General features: G+C 46.1%; 1 protein-coding gene across 1 annotated transcript in view; it reads left to right on the top strand.

The window, feature by feature from the left end:
• Window positions 1-10032, top strand: part of LOC138514609 (olfactory receptor 8A1-like) — a 31564-nt gene extending 21532 nt beyond the window's left edge. Inside the window, exon 2 of the mRNA XM_069630059.1 lies at window positions 9730-10032. Coding sequence (XP_069486160.1) covers window positions 9730-10032 — 303 coding nt within the window. The remainder of the gene's footprint in view (window positions 1-9729) is intronic.
• The last annotated feature ends 16340 nt before the right edge of the window (window positions 10033-26372 follow it).

Below are 26372 nucleotides of genomic sequence, written 5' to 3'. Positions count from 1 at the left end.
TTCTTTCCAGGTAGGACCAGTTACCAGATGCAGGAATATAGTATTCCTTGATAAAGAAGTGGAACCAATATATGTGGGAGATCCTGTGTATTTCATATGTGGAGAAAAAGCATATCCTTGGTTACCTAGAAACTGGGGAGGTACGTGTTATTTGGGATTGCTGTTTCCTCGGGTGTTTCTTTTAAAAACATCAGACATAACCAAATTGACCAGGTCACGACCTTGCCGTAATATTGAAGACGGGTTGATTGTAGGGGACATAGCAAAATCATTCGTACCATTTTAGGGCCAGGCGATAAACTATAACATAAGACGACTGTCTAGGATATTAGAAGAAACAATAAATGGAACCACTGGTATATTATATAATAAGACTCTTGAAGAAAAAGGAATTAGATTAATGTCACTACAAAATAGAATGGCCCTTGATATACTCTTAGTTGATCGCGGCGGTGTTTGCAAAATCGTGGGATCAGCGTGCTGCGTATTTGTAAGGGACTCCTCCCCCACGATCTTTGAGGCGATAAGAACATTGCATGTGTTAAGTTCCGATCTTCATCCCCCTGAAGGCGGTTGGCAATTGAACATAAGCTCCTGGTTCTGAGAAGTGTTGCGATCCTGGGGATGGAAACTATTTGCAATCCTAGTAGCAATCCTAGGAATATTCGTGACATGTTGCATACATTGTCTCCCCATAATATGTACTGAAATCAGCGAAGAGTGTGTACAAATGATGAAACAAAAAAACATTACTAAACCAAGCACTCGCCATAGTAAGGAGTCTGAAACAATTAAAGAATTCATGGAAATTGATAATAATAACGAGACGACAACTAGTATACATGAATCCGAATTTGAATCAGATTCCGAATCTAATCCAAATACTTGGTCAGAGGAGGATGCAATGTATGGATGAGACGTTTGGCTTACGGCCAAGAGGAGGGTTTGTCAGTCCAGAAAAACTAAGCACCCCTTGAGGGTCTGGAAATTAATGATAATTGGTTGGCCGAAGACCAACCGCCTCATTTACAGTGTAAGAATATATATTCATTAGTTATTACGTAGCTATTAGTTTAACTAGAGTGAAGCCATTTTAAGATGACCAGAACCGCCATTTTCTTTTCTCTCTCTGCTCCAACGTTGCCACTTTGCCTCATGTAAAACTGCTTTGCTGTAGATATTATTTCGCTTCAATGGTCCAAGGCTAAGAAACATATTGAAACATTACACTGGAGAGCCAGACAGGAATGCCCGATTCCCTCCCTCACGTATTCTTGAAGACAGGGAGCGAGGCATTTAATCAGTATACGAATGGCAGCGAATCTCCTGAAAGAATAGCAATGTACGAAACTAGCATTTAAAGAGTTGAATTATGATCTTCTTTACGGCCCCCCTTTCTGAGCCCAGCGAGTACCCAGAGAGCGGGCTGACTTCTAGAGCGAGAATCGAAACTTAGAGATAGTGAGGCCTGGTATGTGCCAGTCTCCTACGCGCAGCTTGCCCATGAAAAAGAGAAACACTGTGTTCTCGCAAACAAAAAATGGTGTCTGTAAAATTGGAGATTGCAAACTGTTACTAAATATGGTGGTCTAAGGTGTCATTTGTCACACTGGTCAATCATCGCCTCTAACTCAAAGGGAAATTAATTGGGGGCAGCATCAAATGTGTCATTACTGATTGTTAGATGCAGCGTTAGTATATATGTAACTGATGTACGTCTCGCACTCTCTTGCGTTCCATGAGGTCTGTTAGACACACGTCGCAGGGCATGGGACTACTTGGCCAACTGGGACTATTTTGTATTGCAATAAACCCTAGATTTTGGGAACAGAACCTCGTGTCTGGCGTATCTATTCGTGTGTGGTGACTGTGCCTTGTATCCACATCCCAGGCTCCCTCAGTGGCCCCTTCAATGCCACCAGACGGAAGCTTGCAACAAGGAAGTTACATTGAGAGACAAGTGTTGCACTACGTGAACGGGCACTCTCATAGACTATGTTGGTACACACAAGTTACAATGCAGGCACATAATCATTCTGATTACCTTGAGAAGGTACACCAAGAGCTTGGAATCATTTCGGGTCCCAGGCCTGGGGACGTCAGCTCTAGCCAACCACAGTTCAGTATCCTAGGGGTGGGTAGCAACAGGCAAGAACCAATGGTAAGACCCTCACACTGCAACATTGTGTAAAGTTAGATCATTGGGGATGGACCAGGCCACCCACCTGACATGTGAGAGCCAGTGGACTAACACGTATAGGGTTTGCTATAGGTAGACTATCACTCAGTACCCAATACAGTTGCACAAGAGGTTTCCTGGAGGGGGGCCATGTTGTGACGTCATTGTGATGCAACGCTAGGGCACAACAGGCCTGCGAGCCAGAGAACAATGAGATGTCCACAGATTTCTTCTATCCTTGTACTGATCCCTGTTGGTTTTAGCTGTAATAAACCACAGTTTGAATTTGCTGTCTGGCTGGGTCTGCGTTCCTTTTGGGGGAAGGTGTTGGGCCTTCTGTGAGTCCGCAAACTCCTAGTAGCCCTCGAACCTACCTGAGTTTGTCCCAACACCTCAGAGGGCCAGCATATAAACTAGCCGGGCCATGGGCTGCACAAAACCTGTTGTCCCTCAGGCAAAGCCCACCACTTGCCACCTACCTTCTTGGTCATTCAGCCCATGAAGCATGTGTCAGTGGATGCCTTTGCCTCTACCTTTTCTTCTGCTCCTACTCCTGTGGCTGACTTACACCCTGACACAGCCCTCTCTAACCTGCATCTCTCTATCTCCAACACTCTTGACATCCTTGCCCAGGTCATGCGAATCTGTCTGAAGTCTACCTCCAAGTGCAACTCTTGCTATGACTCTGACCTCGCCCCCCTGAAACGCAAGACTAGGGTGGCTGAGAGGGAGTGGAGGGCTTCAGGTGCATCCTCAGACAAACTGGCCTGCTCCAAAGGCTATAAAGAGACTCTGTCCTGTCCAAGAAGAGAGTCTACATCCATACCTGTGCCTCTGCGGCCTCTAACAACACAGCCAAACTCTTTCAAATCTGCAAGGAGCTGGACAATCCCTCTCTAGTCTCTACTTCTCCTGTTCTCTCCCAGGCCCTCTGCATGCACGTGGCTCTCACTTCACCACTAAATCCTGTCCTCGCTCTCCTAAATCTCTCCCTCTTCCACTCTCGGCTCCCTCTGGCCACTTCTCCCTTTCTTCCTCCTTTCTCCACTTTCTCTCTGATAACACCCGACGAAGTTTCTAGACAAGTCTGATCTATGAAAGTGTTGTCCAAACAGGTGATCCCCTGCTCCTCCAGAACCATCAAGGACCACATTGACACCCTAACTCCAGCCCTGGCCGATTTGTGCAATCACTATTTCGCCACTGGATCCTTCCCCTCTCTGCTCAAGCACTCCATTGTGCAACCCCTCCATAAAAATCCTTCTGCTGACCCCACCTGTCCAGCAAATTATCACCCGATCTCTATCACTCCTTTCCTGGGCAAACTTCTGGAAAAGCTGGCCATCTCCCAGCTTCTTCTCCTCACTGAATCTGTTGGTTGTCTCCATGACCATTAGTCTGGCTTCAGAGCAGCCAGAGGCATGGAAACTGCTTTCCTGAACACCTTTGAAGATCTGCTCTCAAATCTTGATTCCAGCATTCCTTCTATCCTCATCCTCCTCAACCTTTACTTTGCTTTCGACACTGTAAATCACATCATCCTGATTAATCGACCCTGCAAGAACCTGATCAGGCCCTGGAGTGGCTGACCCCCTTCCTCTTGGACAGACCCTCCCAGGTCCAACTTGGGTCCTTTTTCTCCACCGCCTCTATGTGGTGCTCCACGGGGCTCTAACCTCTCGCCCTGGGTCTTCAATGTCTACTTGGCCCCTTTGGACCACCTCAGCTCTATCTTCTCCTACAACTTTCAGTGTTATGCGGATGACACCCAGCTCTTTTTCAGGCTCCCCTCAGCCTCCTTGCCTCTCTCGCACATTTCTGACCGCCTATCTGTGATTCAGGATGCGTGCGCCTCCAACGATCTCTGCCTTAATACCAGCCAGATGGAGAGCCTTCTCATTGGGACTCCTGCTCCCTCTTTCCCTCTCTCACTCTGGCCCCCCTACTTGGGTGCTCTTCCTTCACCTTCCTGTGAGGCAAAAAACCTGGGAGTCATCTTCGATTCCACTCTCTCCTTCTGGCCTCACATCACAGACCTTGCCAAGGAGGACCACTACCAGCTGCAACTCTTCAGAGGTATTCTTCCTTTCCTTACTTTCCCCCAGCAGCTCACTGTCCCAAGAGACCTGGTTCTCTCTAGGCTGCACTTTTGCAACAGACTCTTTCTAAATCTGCCTTCCTCTGCCCTCCGCCCTCTTAAACTTCTCCAGAACAGGACTGTGAGACTTATCCTTGGACTCAAGCCCAGGGGCTGTATCTCCCCAGCCCCAAATCTCTTCACTGGCTCCCGGTGGCTGCAAGGATCAAGTTCCAGACCATTTGCATCGTCGACGAGGCTTTCTGGGACCGAGGCCCGAACTATATCCAACTCTTTTCCGAAATACCTTCCATCTCAAGCCCTTCGCTCAGCTACATCCAACTTCCTGAGGCTCAAACGCTTCTCAAGGCAGAGAGTGGGTGGTAAATCTATTTCCTCTGCAGGTGCCACCCTCTCGAATGGCCTCCCTGCCCCTCTCAAACCTGATCTGGACCACCTGAAGTCCTGGAAGCTGTTCAAGGCCTTCCCTTTTTCCTCTGCTTTCTCTCTATCTCTCCCCTGCTGACCTACCTGTCTGCTGCACCAACGGGTTGCTTGGCTACACCCAGAGTCGCATTAGGTACCAGGCTTCTCCATGATCAGTTTTTCCTGCACTGCCTTGCATTACTTGTATTGTGATTACTCCTGTTAGAACCTTTGTTGCAATTCGCTAGAATTGTGGGGGCCACTACCGGTTAGATTCCTGGATGTTGCTTCCCTAATAATCACGATTACCAAACTGCATTTTGTATACAATGCTTATCTCTGCCCCAGACAAAAAATGCAACACTGCAGTTGTAGTTCTTACTCATTTTGCAACTCAATACAGGCGTTATTCTGAGGCCCTGCCAGTAAAATCACTCACTATTGCACTCTACCTACTACTTACATAAGTATGGCTACTTCCAACCCAAGGGATGTGCCTTGTGCAACTGGCTAATTTATCAGAATAGGGCATGTTCTTGCCCGCATAGGTTGCTCACGCCATCACCCTCTCCCTTGCCCTACCCCTTTTCTCCCGAAAATCACACCATTCCCAGTGCCAACACTACCATCCCTGCGTTCCTTTACTGACCACTCCAGGGAAATGGTTGACCCTATATCCCATAAGTGCTCCCCTGCTTCCTATCCTGTCACTAGTCTTATAAGGAATCTCAGATTTTCCTCCTGAACCAGTCCCATGATCCCTTCCCCAACTTCCAATCTAAGTACTCTGCCAACCACACAAACAACATACATTAACTATTGCACCCAAGCATATTCATAAATCTTCTAAGCTGATCCCACCTACTCCCAAAGCAGACATGCCAGTTATCAAAGGAGCCCTCATCAATACCCGATCCCTGCTGGCTCACGCTCTTGACATAGCAGACTTCATCCTAGCTAACCAACTAGACTTCCTCGCCATAACCAAAACTTGGTTACACCCAGCGGCAGGACCAACCTTGTAAATAGCTCTCACAGACAATTACACAATTATCAACGCAGACAGAGTGTCTGTCAAAGGTAGGGCAGTGGCGTTCATAGCAAAAGCACACCTGGGCCTTAAAGAATTCTCCAATGCAGACCTTCCCTCAGCAGAACTTCTATCGGTGAAACTCCCTCTGTCAGCCACTCGGACCCTCTTACTACATCTTATCTACCGGCCTCCAGGGTCCATTTCATCCTTCGAGGAAGATATTACCCTCCTCCCAACTCATAACACTAAACTAGGTTCTCAAATTGTAATGCTAGGAGACTTCAACTTAAGCCTGCCCGAAACTAATGATTCCAATGCCACAGTCATAGAAAATTCCATTATACAACTCTGCTTCAAACACCGCATCAAGGAACCTACACACAATAAGGTCAGAACAATGGATTGGCTGGCAGACTTAAAATTGCAAGACCACAATCCTCAACAATACCCCCTGCGCTTGGTCAGACCACAATTGCTGTCACGATTGTGCCACTGGTGCACCAATTGTCACCCATCGTGGACTATTTGGGACTCATTTGTTTCCGTAATACTCCCTGGACAACACCTATTCATATTATTGTCTTTACTTTCCGTTTGCAAGGCTTTGGAACTTTCTTATTTACTTTTACAAACTACATGTCCTATAATGCACCTTGTGGCAGTTCCCATCTCCTGGCTATTCCTATGCAGCAGTTCTAGCGCTACACTCCCCAGAAGCCTTAGAGAGCAGTGCAGCTTTCGCTTTCCCAGGACTAGAGAGGGCAGAGGCCAATTACATTCAGGTGTGCTGCTCCAGGTGCTGCTAATTAGCCTACTTCAGCACAGGGCAACTCAGTATGTAAGCAGCTGCCTGCAGGAGCACAGGTCTCTTGCAGTAAGCTTTCTACCAGCCCTTTGTTGCCCTGTTCCTTGGATATTTGCTGTGTCCTTTGGTTTCCAGTTCCTGATCTTGTTCCAGAGCCCTGTGCTTCCTGTTTTGCAGCCCTGCTTCTTAGCCCTCTCTCACCTGCCTTTTGCCTGCACCTCTGTGCTTTCCATACTGCAGCCCTGCTTCCTTGATTGCAGCCCCCTATTCCCTGGCTACAGCCCCCTTGCTCTCTTCCTTGTTTGAAGCCCTCTGTTTCCTGGCTACAGCTTCCTTGCTCTCTTCCTTGCTTGAAGCCCTTTGTTCCCTGGCTACACCCACTTTGCTTTCTATCATCAATTATCTTGTTCCTTGCCGTGTGCTGCACCCTCTGCCCATGATTCCTGTCCTTAGCTTCCTTGAGTCTTCAGTCCTCCCCTTTTTTCATCCACTTCAGTAGTACTGTTTCCTTGATCTCTCTCTGCTAGCGTTCTCTTGTCTTTCCTGCCCTGAGTTCCCGTTCTTGATGCCCGTGTACCGTTTTCCGGTCGCCGTTCCCTGCATTTAGATACTAGTTTTCTGCCCTTCTTTTCTTCCAGTTCGCCGTCCTGAACCTTGCTCTCTCTGACTTCCTTTTTCCCTGGATATTTTTGTTCTTGTCTTCACTTGTGTTTTATGTAATTCCTATGTGCAGAGTTTGGCTGCTGGATTTCCAGCAGGCAATCTCTGCCGCTTACATTGTTGCGTTTTAGTGTTGTACTTTGTGTCATTGTTTACAGTGTACTGGTTCCTGTTTCAGGAAGCACTCATTGTTCAGTTCCTGCTGGACCTGTACAGGCATCAGTCTTGTGAGTAGTGTTACCTTGTTCGTGCCTTAGGGTTCAGATACAGACACCCACTGCTGTTGTTCCTAGCCATGAGCATTCAGAGTGGGCCCCTGTAATAGCAATCTGTGCAGAAGGCTGGAGTTTCCCAAGTTCTGTGCAACACTCTTTCCCCATTCTGCATACACCCCAAGAGGGAACCCAGCGTGTTTGTTATCTTTGTATTCCCTGCCCCTTTTTGTTCACAGCCTCTGTTGCCTATCCTTTCTTGTCTACAGGACTCCTTGTAATCCAGCTTCTTGTGTGCCTTTCTCCCTTTGGCTTAGTGGGCACGCTTCTACCCTCGGGCCCCTCCTGACAATTGCATCGCGTTCACCATAAAAGAGAGCACTAGCATCAATACACCCAACGCCATCGCCCCACAAATCATATCAAGAAACAATCGCAACATTACCTTAGACAACTTACTAACGCTACTTCAGCCTATTACAGACCTCTCCAATAACCAGGACAAGGACCCATCCTCCCTGGTAGAACTTACTAACGCTACTTCAGCCTATCACAGACCTCTCCAATAACCAGGACAAGGACCCATCCTCCCTGGTAGAACTGTACACTAGAACAAGTCTTAAATAAAATTGCCCCTCTCAAACTACGAAAGGCGAAACCTTCAGCCCACTTAAATAAATGGGTCACAGTAGAGCTAAAAACACTCTGCAACGCGAAAAGATCCGCTGAAGCCAAGTGGAAAAAAATCTGTCAATCCCCAATAAGGAACAATTTATCTCAGCTGTTACCACCTACAAAACAGCCATTCTCAACACCAAAAGAGAGATGTACCATGTCAGAATTGTAAATGCAAACTCTCGCACTAAAGAACTCTTTACCATTCTAAGGTGACTGGAATCCCCTTTATCGCCAACTGAAACCTGCATCAAAGATGTTGTTTGGTGCGCCAACATCCAAAAGGACTTATCAGATAAAATAACCTCTTTACAAGCAAAAAGTGAGGCAAAAAAAGAATAGCCTTGTGGTGAGCTCTGACTCTCGCACACCGTCTGATCACCTACCCCCTCCTTGCCCTCCATTCCACTTCTCCCCAGTCACAGCAAAAGAAATCGAAAACATTATCTCTGGACTAAAGCCACAAGATGCTGGGGAGATACCTGCTACCTGCCCAGCATCACTTATCAAGGAAGGAGGCAAAGAGCTGCACTGATTAATTCATCCTTCGAAAGTTTCTCAGTCCCTATCAGTCTTAAAGAGGCTTGGGTGATGCCTCTCCTCAAAAAAACGGAATAAGCCAAAATGACCGAATATAATTTACTGACCTTACAAAAAGACCTAAAACACATACCACCAAAAGTTCGAACTACCAAAAGTTCGAACCTTTGGTGGTATTTGTTTCGGTGGGGTCAGAATTTAAAAAAAAAGAAACTCAAAGGCTGTAGGGGTGTCCCCCGCAACACCCCGCTCACTATATATTGTATAGTGAGCGGGGTGTTGTGGGGAACACCCCTGCAGCTCACCCGAGCAAGAAAAAAATAAAAGCCGGGAACTGCAGGGTAGTCCCCCGCAACATCCCGCTCACTATACTTTACAGTATAGTAGGCGGAGGTTGCAAGGGACACCCATGCAGCTCACCCGAGCAAAAAAAATAATACAAAAAATTAAAAAAAAGAAAAAAGGACCCAGCGGCGCCGGTTCCCGATCACGGAAGTGAAAGGGAACCGGCGCCGCAGGGACACAGCGCGTTGGAAGGAAAGGTAAGTAGGGTGTTGGGGGTGTGTTAGGGGTGTGAGTGAGGCTATGTGTTGGAATCTGTGCAATTTTCACAGGATGACCGCATGGGAAATGTACAAACATTTCTGTGTTGCGTACATTTCCTATGCAATCATTTCCGTCGCGGGTGAATAACCCGTGGTAAAATCACACAGATTCAAAAAACCCAATCTAGACCCCAACATACCCACAATTACAAAGGTCCCTTGGGGACAACAACCTGCTGGCCCTGCGCCAATCCGGCTTCAGACCAAGGCATGGTACAGAAATGCCCCTTTTGGACCTAAACATCCAAATGGATGATGCCAAAGACAACGGCAAGTTGGCTATCCTCTTATTGCTGGACCTCTAAGCAGCATTTGATCTCGTTGATCATCGGATCCTAACCAAACATTTGACGACTGCTGCATCGATCTCATCACCGCTGCTAGCTGTATCCAGTCCTTTCTATCGAATAGAACAAGGGTCTTCGCACGGTCAGCATCTGCTGATTCAATACCCATCCATTATGGAGTCCCACAGGGCTCTTGCATTTCTCTGACGCGTTATGACATTTTCACAAAGCTCCTCTTTGATCGCCTTGATAACTTGGGTGTCACCTACAGAAATTATGCAGATGACACCCAAGTCCTCATCACGTTCGCTGGCTGCTATGACAAAGACTCTAAAATGCTTAACAAGATTTACCTGAAAATCCAGGCATGGATGGCTGCTCACAGCCTGTGCCTTAACGATGACAAGACAGTGCTTTTGCTAATCGGATCTCAAGCCCGTCTAAATATACTTGACACACGATACAAGACCTTTAACATTGATGGGAACCTCATCAAAGTCGCCAACGAAGTCAAAACGCTAGGCGTCTATTGAGACTCTACTCTTTCCCTCAAAAACAAGTTAACATTACAGCCTCAACAACAGTATAAATCAACAAACTGATCAATGCGTGCAAACCCTACTTGTCGACAAACAGCTGCCTAACACTTGCTAGGGCATGGATTCTATCAAAGTTGGACTACTGCAACACTTTATTCGTAGGCTCCTCCAAACGCAACCTCAACAAGTTACAGGTTCTTCAGAATAATGCACTCAGGTCGGCACTAAATATCCCACGGTCTACTCATATCACCGCCTTCAGGCGCGATGTACACTGGTGCCTAGTGCGCAACAGAATCGCATTGCGCATGCTAGTCATCATGCACAAATGCCATTCAAACACAGCTCCGAAATACCTGACTGATAAATTCATTAGGAACTCATCCTCAAACTATTAGATCCATCAATGCAAACTTTCTCATCATCCCTAAGTTCAAATTGAAAACCACGGGCAGGACTATCTTCCCAGTGTTAGCAGCCAAGTGCTGGAACTCCCTTCCGGCTGCCGTCAGAGTTGAACCCTCCTTCTGGACCTTCAGATCCAAAGTGAAAGATTGGCTATTTGACCAGTAAGTCTAAAAGTAGCACTTACTATGTCCTCTGTGATCATCTTACTTTGTTGCATCTGTTGTTAACCTCTGTAAATCGCTTTGTCTCCCATCTGTGTATTGCCTTCCTGTATTCATTATAACACTGGCATGTTTGACCAATGTGTAACCCCTGTCAACAAGCTACGCGTCTACTGCTTCTTTGTTCATGCTCTTTTAACAACCAATATTTGCTTAAAAGCCCAGATACCCCAGGGTTTGGTGCGCTCTATAAATAATAAACTAAACTGCCTCTAGGCCCACTACGCACTTAGGGGTTGTAACTACCCTGCAGCCCCCTGCCACCCTACACTGACTGAGAGCCGTGTTGCCCTGGCTGCACTCACTTAGTGCATACTGCCCTGACTGCACTTCCCTTTTTCCCTCTCCATGGTACTTCCTTCTCTTCCTTCCCGCTGCACTTTTACGCTGTCGCACTTGCAGGACCTGAATGACACAAGGTCTAGTAAGATTATTTGTCTTGTCCTTCCTTTGTCTTCTACCCCCTTGTCTTGTCGCGCCTAGAAAAACGTGTGTACAGGCGCGGTATAAATGACATGACATATACCATAACAAGTCATAGTCAAGCAAAACTAAAACCAGTACTTTAGAATTATTGCTTAGAGAACACACATGTGCTACTTGCATTCAAATAATAATTTACACTATTCGATGAAAGGATTTGGGAATTTCTATTTGAGGACAAGGTACATTAAGATTTGTACAGAGATAAATGAAGCAATTTGACCATTTTGTTTTAATGTCACATAACCTAGGTTAAAGGCACACATTTCAGTTATAATTGAAACCAATGCACTACATTATTTGAGATCCTGTTAGCAGCATGATTTTAGGTTAGACTGGCCCGTTGAAGAAATAGCAAAAGGCAGCCCACTTTTGTGCCAGCACTACCACTACACTCTCAATTAGATTATGTACAGAAATGTACAATTTTTAAATAGACAAAGACATTGGTAATAAGATTGCAACACCATGGTATAGTATTTTATTCTGAAGAATGGATTTTTGAAAGGTGGCGTGAGATTGGCATTGTGTGAAGAGGTAGAAACAAGGATACTGTTTCAAAAACTTTATTTAAGACAAGGGGTTGGGAAAATGCCTAACCTGCCCTACTATATGGGAGTAATCTCAACCATAAAAGAAAAACAATAATAGTCCACAGTCTGTCAGTCAAAACAAAAGAATGTCTGCGTCTAACCTAAGCTTGCCCCTCACTTCTAGAAAGATACTGTGTATGGGTTTCACCAACATTAAAATAGGGTGTGGGAAAATAATGTCAGGATAGCACTGCATTTGCTAAGCAGCTTTCTTTGTTCCACAGCTCACTTCCCCAAGCCTGAACTGGTCGGGATCACCAAAGTTCCATAGATTAAAACAAGTCTCAAACTTCCATTCGGGCTTCTCCGGGCTTTCCTTTTCCCCAGATTCAACAGCCCTCTTGGTTTCACAGTTCACACTTTTAACACTCTTCAGAAGCTTCTCGTCTTCAATCACTGTTTCACAAAGTTTGCACAAAGTTTACTTGAAAGGATGAACACAAGATTCTCTCACTCTTTATTCAGCAGGGGTTCCCTTTCCCTATAATTCCACAACTTTTCACAGTTCACCAATTTTTCGTATCAGAGACATTCAAATGCTCACAGTTTATTTTGCTCTATGCGTGACCACACCGACACCTTGGCTTTCATGGGTCGTGCCCCTGGCACTCTATTACTTTTACTTTCAAGTTACTTCAGGGTTTCATCTCGCTCTTCCCGTCTCACGCAGCTCCCCTCTCGTGCTTCACGTTAGCTCTCACTTCGAGGTTCGCACAGCTCCCCTGCACTTTTTCGGAGAATTACTTTGAATTCTAACAGAGTCTTTTAACAACGTGTAAATGTACACGCGACCACTCCGTTACTTTGTTTCCGTTCTGTTCCTTTCGCAATCACACATTACAGTTCACAATGGACAACTGAAGCTTTCTCTTCAGTGCATCATACACTTGTCCTTCTCCTGCTACAAATTATCTCCTGTGCATTGCGTCTTTCACCAACCGGGCTCCCGTCTCTCTTTGAACTCACCCGTTGTGGTTTCTCTGTGTTGAGGTCAGGGACTCCTCGCTCACCCCTCCGACGCTCTGACACTCCTGGGCAGCCTCTCTGGCCCAGGGGAACAAGCACCTTAAGGACTCTCCCTTTAGAGAGCAGCTTTCCACGCTCCTTGGAGACACGGCTCTCTCGCCACGCTTTCTCTGGCCCTCTCAAACCACAGCCTCTCCGCATCTCTGTGCTCAGATCTCTTACAGCCTCTCTCAGGGTGCCCAGGCTTTCTCCACTGCCTACCAGCTCGGTCTCTGACTCTGGTTCCTTCTCCAGCTCCAACTCACTCGCCGACTCTCCTGTGGTTACCTCTGAATGTAGCTGCTCCCTCTTGATATTGTGACAGTTAAAAACAAGGAGAGTTCAGGGAAAAATGGGGGTCTGGCTTTCAGTATGTCATGCGGGCCAAGGGAATGTCGTGTAGGGGGTATTTGGAAAGGGGGGGATACCATGTCATGCCCTGGGATAATCCCTCCCCAATTCCAGCAGATCCTCCACACAGGTGACCCTCCCTTGCTAGTCTGCCCCCAGGGTCGGGATCCAAAAGCGATGGCCTTCCCTTGGCCACCTGTTTTGAGGATTCCCTGGGAGTGGGAAGGGAAAAACTCTCAGGTTTTTCACAGTGGACATTTCTAAAGGTGCACAAGTATCGATGTGTTTTGTTTTATATGTAGTAGTTTGTCAATTATATAGCGCCATTATCCCATTAATATGGCCTCAACGAGTTTGTGGTGGGAACGCCCTCAGGGGACCGAAATCCATGATAGGGGAATATTGTCAGGAGGATTAGAACCTGTCTGTGCATTTAGACAAGATAGGGAGTTAGGTGGGCTGGCCGAGTTCAAGTAAGATACCCATGAAAGTCAGACATGTGGATTGGTGCTGAGGGGGACAGGAGAGTGCGCAAGTGCAAGAGGCTCGTTATGGGTCCAGTTAGACCACATTGTTTGTCGTAGGTCATCACCTTATTCTGATGACTGAGGTGCTGTGCTGAGTGTTTTAGTCTGGTGTATGGAGTTGAATCATTACGTGCCCCGACAGACTGAATTTTTCTCATAGATCGTCGCTGCATTATGATGCATGCGGGTGGGTAACTGTGCCTGCAGCAGATGTCTACCCAAGTGATGCATGAATACGTAACTTGAGGCTCAGATGGAGATTTGGCTTTGATGCAGCTGTGTGATCCGTTTGCATCACAGTGGACATCACATTTCTAAGATAGTCGGTTTTGTTTTAAAGAGTTCTGCAGAAATCTTGTCGGGGCCTAGTGCCTTATTATTATTTTGTATCATAACTTATGTGATCTCTTCAATCGAGAAATGTAAGCGGACTGCATGCTGAAGAATAGGGTTGTTTATCATCCAATCTTGTTTGTAAAGTAAAACGTGATTGTAGACCCTCCCGAGTGGGAACCTACCCAGAGAACAGGTTATTTGGCAGTGTTTGCTCTCGGTAGAGGGGCTCCCAGACAGTTTGTAAATTTGTTTGTAACATATTCTAATCTCCCGGTAGAGCCCTCGGAAAAACTCAAACCATTCGCACTCAGGAATACTATCCTAAAGTTTGAGTTTCTTTACTTGTACCCACCTTAACCAATTTCCAAAATGTAATGCCGTCTTTCTCAGTAATAGCTTAAATAAGCTTTCCCGAGTTATGTGCATACTGCTTTTTTATTAAATACCTATGCTGTTGTCATATCATTTCACATAGCCTGGAGCGGAAGCTGCCAAAGCTGGTAAGTGTTATTCAAATGATGTCCTTGCATTAACAGTGCGGACAGACAGTATAGGTTGTGTTAGCAGTCATCATTGCTTCACAAATTAAGAAAGGTACCATGTGATAATATTGCTGTACAAAATATCTTTGGGAAAATATATTTGTATTCTCCATGTTATCAGCCTTGCAAACAAATTGAAGGAATGGAGTAGTTTTGTAAAACAAACTCCAGTCCAAGATTATGTGTGGAAAGTCCTAGTTAGTGGGAGTACAAAAATATAATTTTCTAAATTATATTTTGTACCGCAACATAATGACTGGATGCCATTAAGAACACACCAAAGTGTTTTTTTGTTTAAAAAGACAACCCTTCAAAAGCAAAAATCCTAAAATGAGCGTAAACAAAAGAAGAAGTGATATAGCATTTTACCGTTTGAAAAATGCTAGACTAATGATTGGTAAGTTAACCTATCGTATATAGTTCCTTTTATTCCACATAAGACATGCATTACTTACCGTAATAGCATTTTCTGATGATTGCATCTGCTTAGGTTCACATGCTGTGCATATGGTCCGACATCCAGTGGTAACCGCGGAGTATTACATCTTGTCTTTCGGGGATGTCAGCATAGGCGTGTCTGTAACACTATCCCCATCGTGACATGTAGTGTACCGAAAATCCCTCACGCGCCGAGGTCCCTCAGATTGTATTTTTTCTGCCAAGAGGGAGCCCAAGGCTATAGTGAGTGAGTACGTGAAAGAGAGAAAATAGTAAGACGTCTATGTTCCTTCCACCCCGAGCGGGGAGGTAGGGAGGGCGCATGTGAATCTAAGCAGATACAATCATCAGAAATGCTATTACAGTAAGTAATGCATGTCTTCTGATGCTTGTTAATCTGCTTAGAATCACATGCTGTGCATAGACTAGCAAGCAGTAACCCGAGTTGGCGGTGGGTTGTGAGAAGGAACAGTAGAGAAAAGATGTCTTAATACTGCTTGTCCCACCTGAGAATCAGAGCTAGAATGAGTGTCTAGGCAATAATGTTTTGTAAAGGTGTGTACAGAACTCCAGGGTGCCGCTTTGCAAATGGACTCAAGCGGAACATTTGCAATGAATGCTATGGATGCCCCAGTGCCTCGAGTAGAATGTGCTCTAGGCTTGAAGGGCAGTTCTCTCTTAGCAAGAGTGTAACATAGTGTGATGCATTTGACAATCCACCTTGATATAGCTGATTTAGAGACAAGATCCCCTTGTCTACCAGCTGCCACTGAAACAAAGAATTGTTTTGTCTTCCTAAGTGGTTTAGTTCTTTCCAGGTAAAGCATGACTGCCGTGCGCACGTCTAGTGTGTGCAGGCTTCTTTCGGCCATGTTGGTGGGGTTCTGGAAGAAAGTGGGTAGTTCGATTGATTGGTTCACATGGAACCTTGACATGAATTTAGGTGCAAACCTGGGATGTGTGCGCAGAACTACCTTATCTTTGTGGACTGTAACAGAGGGGTCTAGAACAGAAAGAGCCTGTAGTTCGCTAACCCTTCTGTTAGAAGTGATAGCCACTAGGAAGGCTGTTTTATAAGTCAGGTCTTTTAGACTTGCTTTATGCATAGGCTCAAAGGGAGCTCCCATGAACCTGGTAAAAACCACATTCAGATCCCATCCCGGAGCTGGGTGAGAAATGGGAGGATAAATCCTCTTAACCCCTTCCATAAAGGCTTTAATCACTGGTATTTTCCACCACAACACCTTTTGTTGTGATGTGGTGTAGGCTGACAGAGCAGCCAGATGAACCTTTAGGGAATTGAAGACTAACCCAGTGCCCAACAGATGGGTTAGATACAGCACAATGTGTGAGGGTGAACAATCGATGGGATTGAAGCCCTTGGCATTGCACCAGATGACAAAACTATTCCATTTGCTGGCATAACTATAACGTGTATTAGGCTTTCTCGCTTCTCTGAGTATGTCCATGCACCTCTGAGGGAGTTGCAGGTGCCCAAACTCTGACTTCAGGAGCCAAGCTGCCAAGTTCAGAGATTGTGGGCATGGGTGTAGGGTCTCCCCCCTGTCCCGAGACAAAATGTTGTACGGGCAGGGTAGGTTGACTGGTGGGAAGAGGGACATTTCCATCAGGTGAGCGAACCAGGGTTAGGGGGCCCACCAGTATCATGGGCGTTCTCCTGAGTAGCGAACAGGTCGATCTCTGGGAAACCCCATTCTGCGAAGACGTTGGACACAATGTCTTCGTGCAGTCGCCATTCATATTCTTCGGGCAGAGGGAAATCTCTGCTGAGTACGTCTGCCAGAAGATTGAGTTCCCCTGGAACATGTTGGGACAACAGAAACATCTTGTGTCTGAGAGCCCATATCCAAATGTTTTGGGACAGCTTGGAAAGCCCTGGAGAGAGTGCCCCCCCTGTTTGTTCAGGTATTACATAGCTATAGTGGTGTCCGTTAGAATCAGCACTGTCTTCCCTTGCAGTTGCACCTGAAGGGCTTTCAAAGCCTTGAACACTGCTAACAGCGCCAGTAAGTTTATATGGTTGGACGCTACTTGGAGACCAAACTCTGTGCGCTGTCTGTTGAAGCAGATGAGCTCCCTACCCTGTGAGAGATGCGTCTGTCGTGAGAGTGGCTTCCACTGCAGGGGTGGTGAAGGTCTTCCCTTTCAAGAGGTTTTATCTTGACCACCACTGCAGAGAGAGAACGAGGGCTGGCGAGACAACTACCAGATCTTCCCATTGTCCGCTGGCCTGACACCACTGGCTGTTGAGCCACTCTTGCATTGGACGCATGTGCAGCCGCGTGTGGGGAACCAAGTATATGCATGACGCCATCGTCCCTAGCAAACGCATGGCTTTGCTTACCGTCACCTCCTGACTGGCTACATATGGAGGGATCTGAGAAAGCATGTTCTGAACCCTCTCGTTTGAGCGGAAGACGAGACCGACTTCCGTCCGAATTAGAGCTCCCAGAAATTGTTTTATTTGGCTTGGGACTAAACTGGATTTCTTTTCGTTGATTGAGAAACCAAGGCTGAAGAGATCTACTGTTTTTTGGGTGTTCGAAAAACAAGCGTCGAACGAGTCCCCCGTGATGAGCCAGTCGTCGAGGTAAGGGTAAACTGGGACTGATAGTCAGCGCAGGTGTGCTGCTGCCACTGCCAGGACTTTGGTTAACACCCTTGGTGCTGAGGCGATGCCGAAGGGGAGTACCTTGAATTGGTAATGCCTGTCCTGGATCAAGAACCTTAGATATTTCCTCTGCGCTGGCAACATTGAAATATGAAAGTATGCATCTTTCATGTCCAATGTGGCCATGAAGTCCCCTTGTTTCAGCAATGGGATCACCTCCTGCAGTGTTACCATGCAAAACTTCTTGGGTTTTATAAACTTGTTTGCTGGGCGCAGGTCTAGAACAGGGCGCATGGTGAGATCCTTTTTGGGTACAAGGAAGTACACTGAATAAATACCCTTGTTTACCTGAAGAATAAGGGCGGCTTCTATTGCGTCCTTTCCCAGCAGTGCTTCTACCTCTTGGATCAGGATCTCCAGATGGTCCGGTGAAAGGTGCCGTGAGCGCGGCGGTCTGAACTGTGGAGGTCAGGCGAATTCCACACAGTAACCGTGGGCGACCGTCTTTAAGACCCACTGGTCGGAAGTTATACCCTCCCATGTCATGAGGAAAGATGTTAATCGCCCCCCCACTGGGGTGACATGGGAGGGGACCTGGACTTGGTGGTCATTTCTGACCAGAGGTTGTGGCTCCTATGGGATTGGGGCCTCTGCCTCTACCTTTGCCGCGTTTCTGACCCCCTTTAGGGGTAGTAAGTGGGGCTTCCAGATGTTTGATTTGTGTTGAAGTTACCCGTGCCGTAGTTGTTTTGACCAGCACGTGCTTGTCCTCGAAAGGACAGCCGAGAATTATTACCTTTCTGGGAGGAGGGTTTCTCTGTAATTTGTTGCAGAGACTTTAGAGTCTCATGCTCCTTGTTGGCTGTTCCAAAGCCTCATCCACCGCTTTCCCGAAGAGGTTAGTCTCCTCAATGGGTTTATTAATGAGGGAGGCCGGAGTCTCAGGTGTAAATCCTGATGTACACAGCCAAGCGTGTCTTTTCAGTACTGCCCCTTGAGCAAGAGACCTGCCTGCAGTTTCCGCAGTGTCCAGGGTGTTCTTCACCAGGTTCTGGTTAACTAGTCTTCCCTCCGTTACAATGGAGAGAAGCTTTGACTTGGCGGGTTCGGGGACCTTTTGGAGGCCTTCCTGGAGCAAGTTCCATTGGGCATCAGCATAGCTTGCTAATAGAGTAGTATAATTAGCAACCCGTATAGTGTATGCGGCTGCTGACGTAACGTTTGCCAAGGGCATACAGCCGCTTAGATTCCTTGTCCAGTGGTGATTCCCCTGTGGCAAGGGGTACCCCTTCCCTCTTTCGAGTGGTAGTCACTACCAGTGAATCTGGGATGGCGTGCCCTTTGACGTATAGAGGGTCGGAAGGGGAAGGGCAAAATAATTTTTAGACTCTCGGGTTCACTGCCCGTGTTTGAGCAGGTGACACCGATGAGGGAGCTACCCTCCTCTTAACAGAGTTAAGGAGGGGGATGGATTGACTCGCCGGAGCTTTTTCCTTAATGATATCCTCCATGAAATCCTGCTGAGATACCGCCTCTTGAGTGGCTATTTTAAACTATTCAGCTGCTTTTTTCAACATAGAGTTGAATGCCATTTGATCATCTACAGGAGAGGCCTGGCGAGCCGGGGTGGACGGAGGAGTCTAGGCACAAAACATCAGAGTCCTGATCTTGCTGTGTCCATGGGTCCTGACCTTCCTGCTGGGTTTCCTCCCAGTTGTCCGTAGTATTCTGTTGGTCTTCCTCATAGTTTAGCAGAAAAGAAGCTTATTCTTCTTTATTATAAATGCCTCTATATGTGTCCATCTGGACCACGTCTTCCTGTTGGAAAACATGAGACTGATCTTCCTGAATTTGAAGGTTAGGGTCTACCCGAGCCCTTTTCGGGGGAGGATGATCAGAAAAACTGATAATCTGCTCCAGCTGATCCATACACCCTTAGAATTTTTCTGTAGTCCATTTAGAGGACCCAAACGTGCCTGCATGAGGAGAAACAACGTTCTCTGCCCTGCAGCATCGAAAGGAGTCTCTCAGGGTGTCGGAAAGAGGCTCTCGACTATCTTCGTAAGTGTCGTCAGAATCGGGAACCCAATCCGCCGAAAATGTTCTGCCGATTGTCCCGTTACCTTAGGCGGAACCGGGGTAAGACCCACCGCCGCCGTAATTCTATTGATGCTGCTTACGATAGACGCTGAATCGTCGTGAGACAGTGGCTCAGATGATTTATCGGCAGGTGTAATACCTTCCACGGCACTAGAGGGCCTAGCGGTAGGTTTTCCGAGTAGAGGCCTAGCCATAGTTTTCAGGCCTACCGCGGCCTTGGAGACCGTCGAAGCGTCGGGCTCCTGCGCTTCGACGTGTGTAGGTTTTGGAGTAGCGCCTTTAGCTGGTTTAGATTGCCCAGTCGCAAAAACGCTGCTGCGGATGCAGGAAAGGCTTTGGATCTGAACGATCCAAGGGAACCAACGACGTTTTTGGCGGCCCTGTTGGCGCTTTCGCCTTTTTCGACGAAGATGTCGAAATCGGCATAGGGGTTGTGTGATTAGTGCTATGCGCTTGTACGCCCCTGTCGCTGGATGTTGTCCCTGTAGCAAGACCAGAGTCAAACGTGAAAGGGTCGGGGACGGTGTGGCGGACCTAGAAGCGTCTGCCACAAGGTCTATAACATCCGGAACTGAGGTTTGGTCATCCGAAGTACCCCCGTCACTTTCAGCGGGTGTGCGGTGGGGGAAGGGGGTTACACGCGTGACATACCATACGCGGCCCACCGCTTTACATGGCGCTCCTTAAAGGTCTTAGGCCAAAGGAGTTTGCACGCCGCACACCGCTTCTCGTCGTGCTCTAGGGGGAGACAGGCATTACACATCCTGTGTTCTTCCTTCCAAGGATATCTGACCCTACACTTAGGGCAGAATCTAAAAGGAGTCCTTTCCTTAGCTAAAGGGAAGGATGATCAGACCAACAGGGAAAAGAGGGGAAAGGAAGAAAGACATACCGACAATATGGCCACCCTGACCCCACTCTCTCTACTGTATAGGTCGGCCAGAGGGCCCGACCACGTGGAAAATCCGGCCGCCGGACCTTAGGCGCCGAAATACACAACCGTAGACGAATCCCCCGTAGTCTTCGTCGAAGATGTTCTTGTTGGGCGAAGTAACTTAACGGGGAATAAACCGACAATTCGGTGAAGATAAACAATGTCTCTAGTAAGAGCTCTGCTATAGGGCGACCAGTTATCTGGGCGGAACAAAACAATCTGAGGGACCTCAGCGCGTGAGGGATTTTGGGTACACTACACGTCACGATAGGGATAGTGTTACAGACACGCCTATGCCGACGTCCCCTTTCGGTCCCCGAAAGACATGATGCAATACTCCGCGGTTACCACTGGATGTCGGACCATATGCACAGCATGTGATTCTAAGCAGATTAACAAGCATCAGAAAGATATTTACCAGCTGTGGGGATTTTGTTCATTTACAGGCTTGTTGTGCTTAGTGTTTGCATAAAATGTGCTGCAAATTTACCAGAACTGACAAGATTGTGGTTCCAGAGATGAGGTGAGAAGTGGATGTCTGCTGAGGCACTGGTTTAGGGATGGAAGGATACCAGAGAAGCTGCAAGCAGCGTGCTGTGAATTACCAGAAAGATTGTTTTTCATTAACGTCCACAGCAAATCTTTTTTTCAAGTACTAATTCATGTTCAATAGCAGATCACTGTGATTAAAGAATAATTAAAGATTGAATTTGGTGAAAGTTTTGTCAAGGTTCATGTTTTATTAGGAATTTTGTCTGGTCACTTTCTTTTCTGTTGATGCTTATGGCTTTCGCGTTGTGGCCAATAGACATCCACAGTGACAGTTCTCTGGCCACCCAATCCCACTATCTTCATTCGGCCAAGTACTCGCACCATTAGACAGCTAGTGACGTTATATACAGAGGAGCTATCATCATATGTCAGGTATTGCCACGGTATGTTCAGGAACTCAAACCATATGATAGATAGTGCTACCATTCCAAGGTACCGAAATGTAGGATCCAGATATTCACACCATAGCCAGGATGTATCAACCGGAATGGCTACGAAAATCCCATTTGCATGGACAATTGCCAGTTACAGGCATCAAAACCTCAAGTACGTATACCACTTCCATAAGTTTGGCACTGACACAACATGCTAAGTACTCAGACCATATGCCATGTACTGCCATCGCGTTTCCTGCTATTTGCACCCTGTTCTGTGGGTTCCATGTGTTAAAATCGCAGCAAAAATGGCCGTGGACACAAAATATCGTAGCAAAAAGGCAGTGGTTTTGCCTCTGCAAGCCATGTAAAGGATGCAGGGACACCCCTGCAACCCCTGGACCCATTATACCATTTAAGGGGAGCGGAGGACACCCCCGCTCCCCTGAAATGGTGTAATGGGGTACACCTTTAACGGGTCAAACCACAGAATTTTTCTTGCAATTTTTTGTACAGGCAACATTTCTGCCGCGATTTTATCAATGCATACCGTTCAGCACACCATGGCTATTTTCTCTTATGTTGTAGCACACCAGGTACACACTGCAGTATGCCCGATTAGCACTTTATTTTCTGTTTCCATTCTGACATGTTCGCACAGTAAGATCAAATCATCCTATGTCTGGTTACCACCTCTCGGCCCGAATCCATAATGTTTTACTGTATAGTCAGATTTCAATATGCCAAATTAGCACAGCAATCGCAGAGTACATTATGCCCCGTGTGACCAGGCTCAAATATGTCCAGTTAGCACTGCATGTCAGGATTACATCACGACTAGGGAGTACAGGAGGGCCAGTTAGCACAGCAAGGCCAGATTCCATTAAGCCTTGTTAGGAGAGCTATATCAGATTCCACTAGGCCCACACAGTACTGGCTGTGCAGCATCTGAATGTGTTCTCAATGTGTTTTTACATTTTAACTATCAATATAATTTTTTAAGGTTTTTTTTAGGGTGCCTCTAAACAGACGGGAATATCCAAGAAGCTATGGATAATAATAAAAAGGATAATAATAAAAAGTCCCAGGATGACAAACCACTATTTGGCATAAATGGTTAAATGTCACCGAGGAGGCCATGAACTAACTTGCCTAAAGGCGATCATACCACTTAGGAAACACATTTACTTGGCCTGAAGATGTGGTTTCTCCTGAGAGCTGTCAAATAACGATTGAACATAGATGTGGCCAAAAAGAGGCACAGGTCACTAAACATGTGGACATGAAGAACGACCTCTCTCAACCATACACAAATCATTCAGAGAATTGGTTATATAGCAGGCCCGTCCCGGCTCCAGGAATATTCATCTGGGTGGGCCAGGTTTCTGATAAAGGGGGCCGGAAATTCCATTGGGTTTGGGCCTAGGAGCACCCTAAAGAAACTGCTGGCGTCTATCCAGATTTCCCAGATCTGTGATCCCAAATCTGGAAAAATACATTTCCCCCCTCTATAAGAAAACATTACAGAGCAAAAGGAGAAGCAAGGAAAATAGCGTTGGAAAATCAATCTACCTATTTTCCCTTCCCATCTGATCTTCCCTTGCTATTATGTCCTATCCTCCTCCACCTTTCACCCCCAGTCAGCTTCCCTCAGCTCCCCCAATCATCATTCCCATTTACCTCCACTCTCACCAACTCCAACCAGCCCCCAGCATGTCTGTCTTATCCTGGCTGGGGAACATCAAGGGTGATTCATCCTCCACCTCCTCTGAGAGACCTGAGCAGTGAGGCCCCCAGTCTTTGTACCATCTCAGATGATGGTGTTCGCCCAACAATGCCTTCCTGACCACTGTGGCTACTCCCAAGAGGCCCCAGAGGAGGTGCTTGTGGTCCCTCCATCTTATGTTAAAGATAGACCCCCCCCCACCCCAGAATACTGAAACAGGGAATAGGAGATTTTGTTTCTTAGAAAATTACGTTGCATTTTTGCAGCACATTTTAATTGAGGTGAGGGACTGCTAGTATGTAGGGGAGAGTGCTAGGGCTGGGTGAGCTGCATGAGGAGGCAGACTGTGCAGGTTGAGGGGTTTCCGGCCTCCTGGTATCACTCCTGATGGGGTGTGGCAAGGAGGAGAGGGCATTGCTCCCCTGCCTTGCCCCTGTACATCATTGTTTGTTACATACTGGTGAAATTAAATGAATTGTACAGGATCACACACTTTGGTAGAGTAGTAAATCCAGAATTTGAGCCTAGCCTGAAATTTAGATACTTGGCCATGCATTGTCTAACCTCAACTTGGTACAAATATATGTTGAAATTTGGTTTTGAATAGCTACAATAATACTTAACTTTATACAGATTACTTTAAAAATGCACAAGTCAAATGATAAATCAACCTGACAATGTATTCATCATTGTAAAAACGTGTTGATGAAGAGCAAGAGGGGCATTTTGTTTTGAATCCTATATTGCACAGAAAGGAACCACTCCTGTTTGCACTTTTTACAAAAGGGGCAATTCATTCATTGTAATTGTTTCAACCAAGTACTGGAAAAGTAAAGTGTAAAACACAGACGAAAATCGCCTTTGCTCTTTACATTTTCACTATGTATCTGGGAAAGTATAAATCACTTCCACAATTAATGATTGTGGGAGCCAACCACAATGGATTCCATTGGAATCTGCCTTTGTTTACCAGGAGTAAATATCATACGGGGATCCCAGAGGAGTCCACTGGTTTTCTGCCAACATAAAAATACATGTTGGTGGAAAACCAATCTAATTTGGCAGGGGGACCTCTGGTCTCCAACCTCACATAAAAAATCATGCAAAATACTGCATGTCAAAAAAAAGTGGAGATAAATGCATTTATCACTACTTCTTGCACTGCGCTTTGCTTGTAAAATGACTCCCTATGATTGTAGCTTTGTTTTCCCCATCCTGAATGGGAGCAAATGGCTCCAGCATAGACATTGAGAATTTACAAACAATCTCATAGAGACACAAAGTGAAATGAAATTACTTTCTGTTAATCACTACCTGTTGTAAATAAGTTGCCTGTGAAGCACAACCTCAATGGCAGGGCCTGTGCAGCCCTGGCTGTTTGTATTTGGGGGAGAGAGGCAAAGCAGGGCGAACAAGCATGGGCATGTGTCCCAGGTCCAAATGTTAAATCCACCTCCGATTACACTCTTCAGTAAATATTTAAATACTGCTTTTTAGTTTTAAAAGATGTACACCTTTTATACTTTGCACGCAACATTATAGGAAATGCTCTTCCCTCGTGTTATTTTAAAGGTGCTCTTTAAGGGATTCCGGCAATGCCTAAACACCCAGCCCCCAGAATTTACATTTTACTTTCCAAAAACCACCCACAATGCACATGATGTAGACTGTTGGAATGCAAACTCTTAAGTTATTCAAACAGTATGAGCTCATCAAGTTGGTACTTGAATTCATGAAACGTTCTGGCAGACTAGCTTCCACACAGACAAAGATACATTCCATTTAGGTCAGAGAACCACTGTTAAGTATGCATGAGAAGATCTGAAACTGGTCCATACTTGCCATCCTAGCCTTATTATTTTCAGGTAGGGCCTTGTTGGACCAACTCAGTGAGGTGCAGTTTGATTACCTAGGCGTAGCAAGCAAGGCACTGACATCTGGGCATATACATGTTCACTTCGGGAGACAAACTGAAACAAACATGCATTGACAAAGCCAACAGCTTGGGCTTTTGATTAGGCATTTGCCAGGCACTGCCATAGGGGTACCACCTGGCCATAAAATGGTAACAGCTGGAAAATGGTGCGAGTACCTGGGCATATGATGGCATTGCTTGGCAAATGTCTAATACGTATACACAAGCAAAAACTGTTATCTTTGCGATTGCTTGTTTAAGACAGTACTTCAGGCAGAGGCATTGACAAAGATATTGCTTATAAAATCAACTGGTGGAAGACACACATTAAGAGGTTTTTTTATCATACCAGAAGCTCATTTACAGTGGCAATTTAATCATTAAACACTCATTTTTAAAACTCATTTTTATATTACTTTCATGCAATTGTCAAATGTAGTATTTTCACTGTTATACACCTTGCTCTTCCTGTGTCTTGACAGTTGAGTAACATGAAAATGTTCACCTGTAACCATTGAACGTTTTGGCCTAGATCACCGAGCAACTGTTTCATGTACTATTTGCTTAATGTGATTGTGTCCTACTCTGCTTTCCTCATGTAACTAAGCAAATCAACTGTAACAGCGCCACAATGCCTTAGTACCTTCTGTGCACTTTATAAATACAAATAAATAAAAGAATGCTTAGATACAACACTGGCAGGCCCTATATAGCAACACCTACTTTCTGACAGAGCTTGCTCGAAGAGTTCCAGAAAGGTTACGTTTTGGTGGCGCTAGGCATTTAGTTGCTGGTAATTCCATAGGCAGCATAGCCATAGATAGTCATTGAGTGGGTAAATTACCAAATACACCCATAGGATGTGTTTGTCTCCTTACATTTTATCTCCATCCTATGTGTGTTCTGCTGTATGATTTCTGGCTTGAACCTAATAGGAAAAAGTCTGAATCAAGTATGACCACTGGCATTGCACTGGCCAGCCTTCTTTACCATTGTTTGCAAATCAGCCTTGACCCATTCACCAATGCGAGAACCCATTCGCTAACTGCTAGACCACAAGGCCTAAAAATGCATGTCGTTGCTGTGTTCCAGTGCAGAGGGGTCATGGCCTTTGCTAATGGCTTGTCCTCTTCTGTAATGGCACAGACATAGTACAGAATTATGGCATGGAATGCTGTGCAGAGCAACGGTAGTGGT

The sequence above is a fragment of the Ambystoma mexicanum genome, chromosome 12, assembly GCF_040938575.1.
Source record: "Ambystoma mexicanum isolate Mex_15411 chromosome 12, UKY_AmexF1_1, whole genome shotgun sequence".
NCBI classification, from domain to species: domain Eukaryota; kingdom Metazoa; phylum Chordata; class Amphibia; order Caudata; family Ambystomatidae; genus Ambystoma; species Ambystoma mexicanum.
This window is presented reverse-complemented; position numbering and strand designations above follow the sequence as displayed.